Raw genomic sequence first — 8,767 nt, 5'->3', positions numbered from 1 at the left:
CAAGAGGGAGGAGATATGGGGATATATGTATATGTATAGCTGATTCACTCTGTTCTAAAGCAGAAACTAACACACCATTGTAAAGCAATTATACTCCAATAAAGATGTTTAAAAAAATAAATAAAATAAAATAATACACACCAGATTTTTAATTGTGGTTACCTCTGAGAAGGGGTCTGAATTTTGGAGGAATTTTGTAAGGGGGGAAATTGTGATTGATTTTTATTTTTAGAATTTTTTTACAAGAATATATGAACTACTAGCTTTCTAAGTAAAATATTTAAATAAGCTTAAAACCAGAAATAGGAGATGTGTGTTAATCAGTTAAAGTAACTCCTTGCTGATGCAATAGACAAAACCTGAACTACAAGTGACTTAACACAATTGCTATTGTTGTTGTTCACATAAATTCTGATTTGGGTTGGCAGAGACTTTCTGCTTTCAGGCGACTCAAGCATCCAGGCTGCTTCCATCTTGTAGCACCATTATCCCAACATAGGGTCTCCATGTTTGCTGCTGAATGGCATAGGAAGCATGGAAAGGGCATACTGGCTTCTGCCTAACAACAAGCGGACCACCCAGGAAGGTGAGGAAGACAAAATGTGGACGAGCACTTGTAGTCTATTCCATAAGCCACCACACAGTCTCTCCCATAAGCTGTCACCTAGGTGCTCAATAAAAAGCAGCGATTATAATTTGATATGACAACAACTCTCTTCATTTCTTGAAGGGAGTTTCTGAGAGAACCAAATTTACCTTGAGATTCACCAACTTTTCAGGAATGAACCTACCATGTGACAAGTGCTTTCAAATATAGGACCAACACCTAGCTGTCAAAGGATTCTGTAAATCTTAGCAGGGAGAAATCACCCTTCTTCACTCAATAGCACTTCTCTGCACTATTCTTTGCAATAATCTTTATAATCTCAACAGACCGAGAATTTTCTCCTTCCTTGTGATACGTAGTCAAAGTCTTTTAATTTATGAGCCTCTGCTACCTTCTACATGACTGAACATTCCCGAACACCTGTACCAGTGCCTCTTGGCACACTGCGGACCAGGATTTTTCCTCTGGGGCAGGTACACAGACAAGGGGCAGTGGAAGGATGGTTGTTTTAGTCAGCTCAAAGTGTTTTAATAAGATACCATCGACTTAGTGGTTTAAATAACAGAAATTTATTTCTCTTCTGGGGTCTATGAAGTCCAAGATCAGGCTGCTGATAGACTCGGTGTCTGGGGGGGACCTTCTTCCTGGCTTGCAGACAGCCATTTTCTCGTTTTATTGTCACATGGCCAAGAGAGATCTCTAGCCTATTTCTCTTCTTATAAAGACACTAATCTGGGCTTCCCTGGTGGCGCAGTGGTTGAGAGTCCGCCTGCCGATGCAGGGGACACGGGTTCGTGCCCCGGTGGGAGGATCCCACATGCCGAGGAGCGGCTGGGCCCGCGAGCCATGGCCGCTGAGCCTGCGCGTCTGGAGCCTGTGCTCTGCGCAACGGGAGAGGCCACAACAGTGAGAGGCCCGCGTACCGCAAAAAAAAAAAAAAAAAAAAAAAAAAAAAAAAACCTAATTACCTCCCAAAGGCTTTACTTCCTAATACTATTGCATTGGGGGTTATGTTTTCAACATATGAATTTGTGGGGGACACAAACATGCCGTTCCTAACAGTGATGTTTTTCTCATTTTTAAACAAAGCTAGCATGTCTGCTATGGAACCATTTTCACCTCCTAGAAGGACTACAAAGATTTTAAGAATTTAGCCTCTGTAGCCTTTTGATTACACAGAGATTTCCACGGTCTTTCCTTATATATCATTTATGAGGAAGGTTTTGGTTTTTAACCACATGGATAAGCACATCCATCTATGTACGTGTTCTGTGATCAATTTCAAAAAGACATCCCATTAAAATCCTACTGCAAATATTAGGGTGGTTTCAAAAATAATGTATCTAACTTCAGAGTTATATCCCAACAGCCAGTAGATTAGGTGCCAAATCAGACTCTACTAACAAGCCCATGTGCAAAACACTTTGAGAGTTTGTTAAATACACCTAGGGGAAATGAACATGTGTTAGCTTCCTAGGGCTATCTGGAGACCTTGAAGGAGAGCTCCATCTCGTGGCTCTCTTCTACCTTCCGGTGATCGCCAGCAACCCTCGGCATTCCTTGCCTTATAAATGCATCACTCCAATCTCTGCCTCCATTCTTCATATCTCCTTGTGTGAAATCTCCCTTTCCTTTTCCTTATATGTACACCGTTCATTGTATTTATGGCCTACCCTAAATCCAAGATAATCTCAAGATTCCTAACATAATTACATCTGCAAAGACTATTTCCAAATAAGGTCACATACATGGATACTGGAAATTAGGACTTGGATATATCTATCTGGATAGATATATATATAGATATATATATAGATATACATATATTATAACTCTTGGGGGTCACCATTCAACTCACTACAGATCAGAATAAACAACACTATCTATCTGAGCTTTCCAATTTGAACTTTTAAGTTGAAGGGGCTGTTGCTATTAGGGCTCCAGAGTGACAGATGGAACAGCCAGGGGACTTCTGCAGGGAGTAGGAACGTTCTATGTTAGAGGGAAGGCAGGTGCTTCTGGGTTGTCCACTGGGAGCGGGGCACAGCTTTCAGATGAGGAGACAGTGAGGAGCTAGCCAGCAGGCCAGGTTCCAGAGTTGGACAGGAGGGCACGCTGGGGAAGATCAGGAGAAGCATGCTCTAAGTCAGGATATTGCTAGGACTGGACACTAACGCAGCACCTGGGCAGAGTTAGCTATTAGGGTACCCTAGGTCTCTAAGCAGGAGGACCCTAGGTAAATAAAGCTCCGACAGTCCCCAAATTATGTTTTATTCTCATTTCCCCTTCCTTCTCTATGCCTGCTTTTAGTACCATCACATGGTCCTTCTTTTTGTCACCTGAGACATATTATACAGTACTGAGAAGAGAAATAGAAGACAGACCTGCCTTGGGCTAGGAGGAGTGGGAACAACGTGGGCCCTAGATGAATTCAGACCATGGTCTAGTCTCAGCCCTGTCACTTACTAGCAGTATAATCTTGGGGAAATTACTAACACTATGAGCCTCGGATGCCTCCTCCGTAAAACGGGTTTGATAAGCCCTGTCTTGTAGGACTGCTGGAATGTATGCAAAGTAAGAAAAGCATCTAGCACAGTGCCTGGCATTTATTAGATCTTTAATGAATGGCAATTATTTCTAGTATTTTTTTGTCCCCAGACCTTACTGCCCTCTCCTCTGGGATTTTGTTTTTATCCAGGACGTCTCAAATAATACACAGTTCAATCAAATCAGGCAAAAAGGCGGCTTCACAAAACTCATTAAATTTTTCCTCTCAGAGGATATGTTAATTTGGGGTATGGGTTAGTCTTCCACAGCTGATATAACTCAAAGCTCTTAGAATTTCAGTGAAAGACTAACTCCTTCCTTCTCTCCCAGGTATTCATCCATCTAAAATACTATTTTCATTCATTTCGCTGCCACAAAAGCCTAGACCTTGCTTAGACTCGGCCTAATTACACTCAAGATAACCTACCTTTAATGTGATTTTAACAGGGTTGGCTCTGGCTCTCTTAGGCCAGGGAAAGGAGTGCCAGCCTAGTGGCTTCTGGGTACCAACTCAAGAGAGTATCACCCTGTTCTCAAGAAATCACTGCAGATGATTTGTATAAAGCACCTTCATGCACACTGTATTAACTGCACTGGGACAAGAGTTCAGGGTACCCCTCATACCTGCCCCAGGTAGGGATTTCCCTCTGGTTTATCCCTGATCCAAAAGTAACTACTAAGTAACTTTCCATTCCAGGCTCTTCTCTCACCTCTAAAACACACAGTCTGAGAGTCTGGCCCCTGCCACCCCCAAGAGCTTAATTTAAAATGAACTCCCATAGAAGGAATTGCCATTTCCCAAAGCCCCAAACTGCCTTAGCTCAGGGCATTTCCACTCAACTGCTCGCATCTGGAGTCCCACCTCCTCACTCTTCTTTTACTTGTTCCTTAGGTAATGGAGGACATCTCACCATCTTCCTGATATGATTGCTGCTCCTAACCTCTACCCTTCTATGGGTAGGCGTGTGTCTTGCTTACCCTAGAATTTCCATTATTAACACAGTGCTTTCCAAAGAGAAAATATCCAGTTAATGTTTGATGAATAAAAGAGTCAGTGCGAAGCTTTTTATTTATTAAGAATAAGATCACTCCTACTTTCTTGAACAAACCAAGCAAATCCAAGTATATATCCTTTAATTTTACTGAACAATAGACTAAAATGGTTAAGGGAATCAAAACATTAAGATTTGTTAAGATTACTCCTACTTTCTTGAATAAGCCAAGCAAGTCCAGGTATATATTTTAATATTATGGAACAATACACTAAAGTAGTTAAGGGAATCCAAAAATGCACCAGCTTTTACATTTTCTTCTCTATTGTCTGCTGAGTTCTTTCACATTTCCAAGAAAATTCCTATTCCAATGTCATGTTATCTTGTTCCAAATCACAAAATAAGATGGAAGGCTCCCCAACTTGTTTTGCAAAATATCAAAACTCTTATTCTTAAATCTGATGCTTAGCAGTAAGTGTGACCAACATCATTTATAAACAGATTCTAAAGCTAATAAACCTATTAAAGGAAAAGCATTTGAAAAAAATACCAAAAGGGAAAAAAAAAAGATAAACTTTCAAGTCACCCATACAGAACAGGAACACAAACGTGTTGCACAGTGTGTTCTCCCCAGCCTGACCCCGACCCTCCTCTGCTTAGAACCCTGACTGCCCTCTCCAAGCACAGAGAGAAGATTTGCACTCATTCTTCAGCTGGGTCAGAAACTGCCGAGGAATGCTGCACAATGAACATGGCAATAGTACTATCCAAGGGGCCAACTGTGGCCCTGACTCTCTTTGTCATCTCTTAAAGCCTCCTCATACCAGTATGAGAAGGAAATGGGGTCAGTTCCTTTGATCTTGGCCAAAAATTCCAGAACTTTCAGCTTGCTGGTTTCAGCATGGGCCCTTGGACCCCACAGGAATTCGTACCGTAGAGGATGACTATTAGGCACCCTCCGGTACTCCAGATAATTCTCCTGCACCCAGTCTCTAGTGATGAGCTTCCTGGGCTCCCCATAAATGAAGTGCTTCCTCCCAGCATACACGCCTATCATATTCAAGAAATCCCAGATGTTTTCCTCGGGGGCGCAGTTGCCCTCTATGAAAATCACACCCAGGATGATTACCAGGAGGCCATTTTTAGGCATGCTCTGGTCATCACTATGCATATCATCATGGGTGAGGTCTAATGAGCTGACAAGGACATAGGAGTGGATTTTGGGGTCCACTTCCTTCACATCAAGGCCAGAGATCACCTCTAGGTACTTAGAAGCTTTCTTGAAGATCACAGGGAATTGGTTTTTGATGACAACCTTCAGCATTTCTGCCTTTGTGAAGGGCTCCTTCAGTCGATATTTGAGGACCATGAAACGCAACAAATCAGCCACCTTTTCATCCAGCAGGTCTCTGAGAGAGGATGTGGTGCCTACTAAGGCCTGGGGAGAGCATGTGCCCTCTTCTGCTTGGATGCTGGAGCTTCCATCTGATGTGCTCCATGACGTGGAGGAGGAGCTCTGAGGACTCTGGGGAGGACCCCGTGTCACAGCGGCAGGCCCCTGCTGCCCCTGCTCCTCCCCCCCCTGCTCCTCCCCCTGCTGCCCCTGCTCCTCCCCCTGCTCCTCCTCCCCCTGCTCCTCCTCCCCCTGCTCCTCCTCTGGGGTGCCCAGTAGCAGAGGAGAGGAAGGGGGGGAAGTTGAGGGGTAGGAGAAAGTGAAAGAGCAAGAGGAAACAGAGGCAGTCTCCTCCTCCTCCTCAGCTGTGGGAACCTGTACCATCAGCAGGCCTTGTATGTTACTTAGGGTCTGAAAGCCTGGCTCAAATGTGAGGCGCGGATGCTTTGGAGAGTGAGGCATGATGACTCTTGTTGGAGGCAGCAGGTAGAAGCGTAAGCAGGATGGTGGAAGATGGGATCCCACGGGCCTGGGGGAGAGAGGGAGCGGGTCAGCAGCCTCAGCAGAGAAATGCACCCTTGGCAGCTCTGACAAAGGCTGGCTTACAGATCTCCTCTTTAGGGGGTGCTCTAGGGCCTCACAGGGCTCCTGTCTCCCTGGACAGTCTGTCCCCTAGGAACCTGTAGGAAGATGTGAGAAAGCTCCTCAGGGTGCGGCCAACCCGTACAACCCGAGGCTTCCGGGGCTGACTGTGGGCAGGTGGGTCAGGCACCGTGGGGTCCTTGGCAGACATTCAGGCCGTGCACCTCACCTCGTCTCCCAGTACTGTCTGCGCTTCCTCCGCTCTGCTCACCTGAGGACATGTGCCTCACACCAAGGCCCTCACCTCATGGTTCCTGAAGCCCCTGACAGGCGAGGAGGGGCCGAGTTCTGCGAGGTCCCCGCTGTTCTGGAGTGAACGACCCCCTCCATGCTAAGATTCTTACCTTTCCTCTAACAAGGCTTGTGCCCTCTCCTCCTGCGCCTCTGCTAGCCTAAGGCGAGAGGTCACATTCCTTAAACAGATGAGAAGGAAGTGAAGGGGCAACACTTTCGACCACAGCTGCCCAGGGCCTCCCGGGGGTAACGGAAAGAGCTGAATGAAGCCTGCGGGTTCCCCCTCTCTCCTAGCTGAGTGTTACCCTCATTCCCCGCGTTGATGCCTGGTAGGTTCTGGGACTCCTCCCCCTGCTGTCGTGAGTCTGGCCCCTTCAGAACGAGCCCTCACCTCCCTGAGACCACCAAGAGGGAAGTGAGGGTACACCATATCTGACCGCTGTGCCCAGGGCCTCCCAGAGCTGACAACAGGGGAAGGGCAGAGCTGGGTGTGCCTTCAGTCCTCGGGTGAGGGTGTGCCCTCGGGCCTCACTCAGGGTCCCTACCTTAAACTCTGGCAGAGCCTAGGACTCTGCCCTCTGCTGACCTGATGCGGCTTCCCCTCAGACTGCCGCTTCCTCGGAACGAGGACCTCACCTCCCTGAGCGCCCATGGACCAAAACGAGGCACCACGTCTTGCCACCCCTGCTATGTCCTCCCAGTGCCAAAAGCAAGAGCTGGTGCCCGCGTGTCCTGTGGTGGGGCTAGCCTCAGTCGTCCCTCGGGTTATCCATCTTTGGTCCTGACAGGGCCTAGGCTACCCCCTGCTGGCTGGACCCCGCCTTTCTGAGACACCTCTCTCACCCCTGGAGAAAGTGCGGGCATACCTATACGGCCAACCCTGCCCGAGTCTTTCCAGGCCTGAGGACAGGAGATAGCCAGACACTACGGGGTCTCTTCTCTCTGGGGTTGGAAGTACCTTTGGTCCTCACCAAGGGTCCTTACCTTGACTCTGGCAGAACCTTTGGTCCTCACCAAGGGTCCTTACCTTGACTCTGGTAGAGCCTGGGACTCTTCCTTCTTCTGACCTGATGCGACTCCTTCAGCTGACCTGTCTTCTCACTCACACCAAGGCCTTCACCTCCCTGAGACCCTTAAGGCAAAAGGGAAGAGACATCGCACCCAGCCACCCCAGGCTGGGCTCTCCCGTGGCGGACAGCAGGGGCTGGGTTCCCTCTGTTCCAGGGTGAGGAGTTCCCTCTGTCTTCCCTCAATGTATTCTTTGCTCCTGCAGGGCCTGGGCCCACCTCATCCGGTGACCTGAAATCATCCTTCTCAGGCCGAGGCTTTACGTGCCAGGGCCACCCCCACGCACCCCTTGCAGGGAGTGAGGGTACGCCACATCTGGGCATTCCTGCCTGGATCCTCCCAGCGCGGGCAGTGGGGACAGGGTGCACTTCCCGCGAGACCCCTTCTGTCTGTGTCAGGGGGTAACCTGAGTCCTCCTTCAAGGCCTCTACCTTACCTTGACGCCTCAGGTTCCGGGGCTCCCCCCTTTGCTGGTGCCGTCAGCTCAGACCAAAGCCGTCACCTCTCTGGGAGAGCCCAGACAGAGTAAAGAGACACCAAATCCAGCCACCCCTGCCTGGGGTCTGTCCTAGCATGGCGAGTGCACTCGCTCCTCGTTCAAGGTATTCGTCTGCACTCCTGACGAGGCCTGTCCTACCCTCTGCTGAGCTGAAGTTTTCTGCTCCAACCCGGGCCTTACCTCCCCGAGACACTCCAGCCCCTTGAGTCCTGGCCGAGCTTGCAGCAGAAGCGAGACTTCCTCCCATCCGCTCACCTCTACTCGGGTCCTCCCAGCGCTGAGATTCTGTGGCAGCCTTCTTTGCAGGGAAAGGGGGCCTTGAGGCCCCCCGGTTGGTCCTCCCCTTGACTTCGGAGAGAGCCCGGGACTCCTCCCTCTCCTGAACTAGGTGGCTCCCCCTCAGACCGACGCTGTGACCCCTCTGAGACCCTCCCCCCGGCAAAAGTCAGGAGATGCCCCATCTGGCCGACCTTGCCTGTGGCCTCCGGGGGCTGACAAGAGGGGCAGGGCTGGGGTGGGGCCCCTTCTCTCTAAGATGGGTATGTTCAGGGCAGACAGAGGCCCAACCTACCTGGGAGGGAGGGCCTCTCAATCCTCCCCCACAGGCCTCCCTGTGACCCTGAGGTCCCCCCCCCCCCAGAAAAAGTCTCACCTCCCGGAGACTCCCAGAGTGGAAGCCAATAAATGCCACCCTTGGCAACCGTGCCGTGTGGCCTCCCGGGGCTGCCGGCAGGGCCAGGCTGCCGTGAGAGGCCTCTCTACAGGGTGGGAGGTCCAGCAGATCT

At 49.2% G+C, this 8,767-nt stretch overlaps 1 protein-coding gene across 1 annotated transcript; it reads right to left on the bottom strand.

The window, feature by feature from the left end:
• Nucleotides 1-4,909: 4,909 nt before the first annotated feature.
• LOC102974167 (melanoma-associated antigen 10-like) lies at nucleotides 4,910-8,229 on the bottom strand. The gene is made up of 4 exons (XM_007103214.2): nucleotides 8,163-8,229; nucleotides 7,430-7,547; nucleotides 6,526-6,594; nucleotides 4,910-6,068 (listed from the first exon to the last, which is right to left on the bottom strand). Exons 1-4 carry the CDS (start codon nucleotides 8,227-8,229, stop codon nucleotides 4,910-4,912), a joined length of 1,413 nt encoding a protein of 470 aa, XP_007103276.2.
• Between the last annotated feature and the right edge of the window lie 538 nt (nucleotides 8,230-8,767).

Source organism: Physeter macrocephalus, chromosome 21 (assembly GCF_002837175.3).
Source record: "Physeter macrocephalus isolate SW-GA chromosome 21, ASM283717v5, whole genome shotgun sequence".
In the NCBI taxonomy this organism is placed as follows: domain Eukaryota; kingdom Metazoa; phylum Chordata; class Mammalia; order Artiodactyla; family Physeteridae; genus Physeter; species Physeter macrocephalus.
Note: the sequence above shows the minus strand (reverse complement) of the source record. Positions and strands in the feature narration are given on the sequence as shown.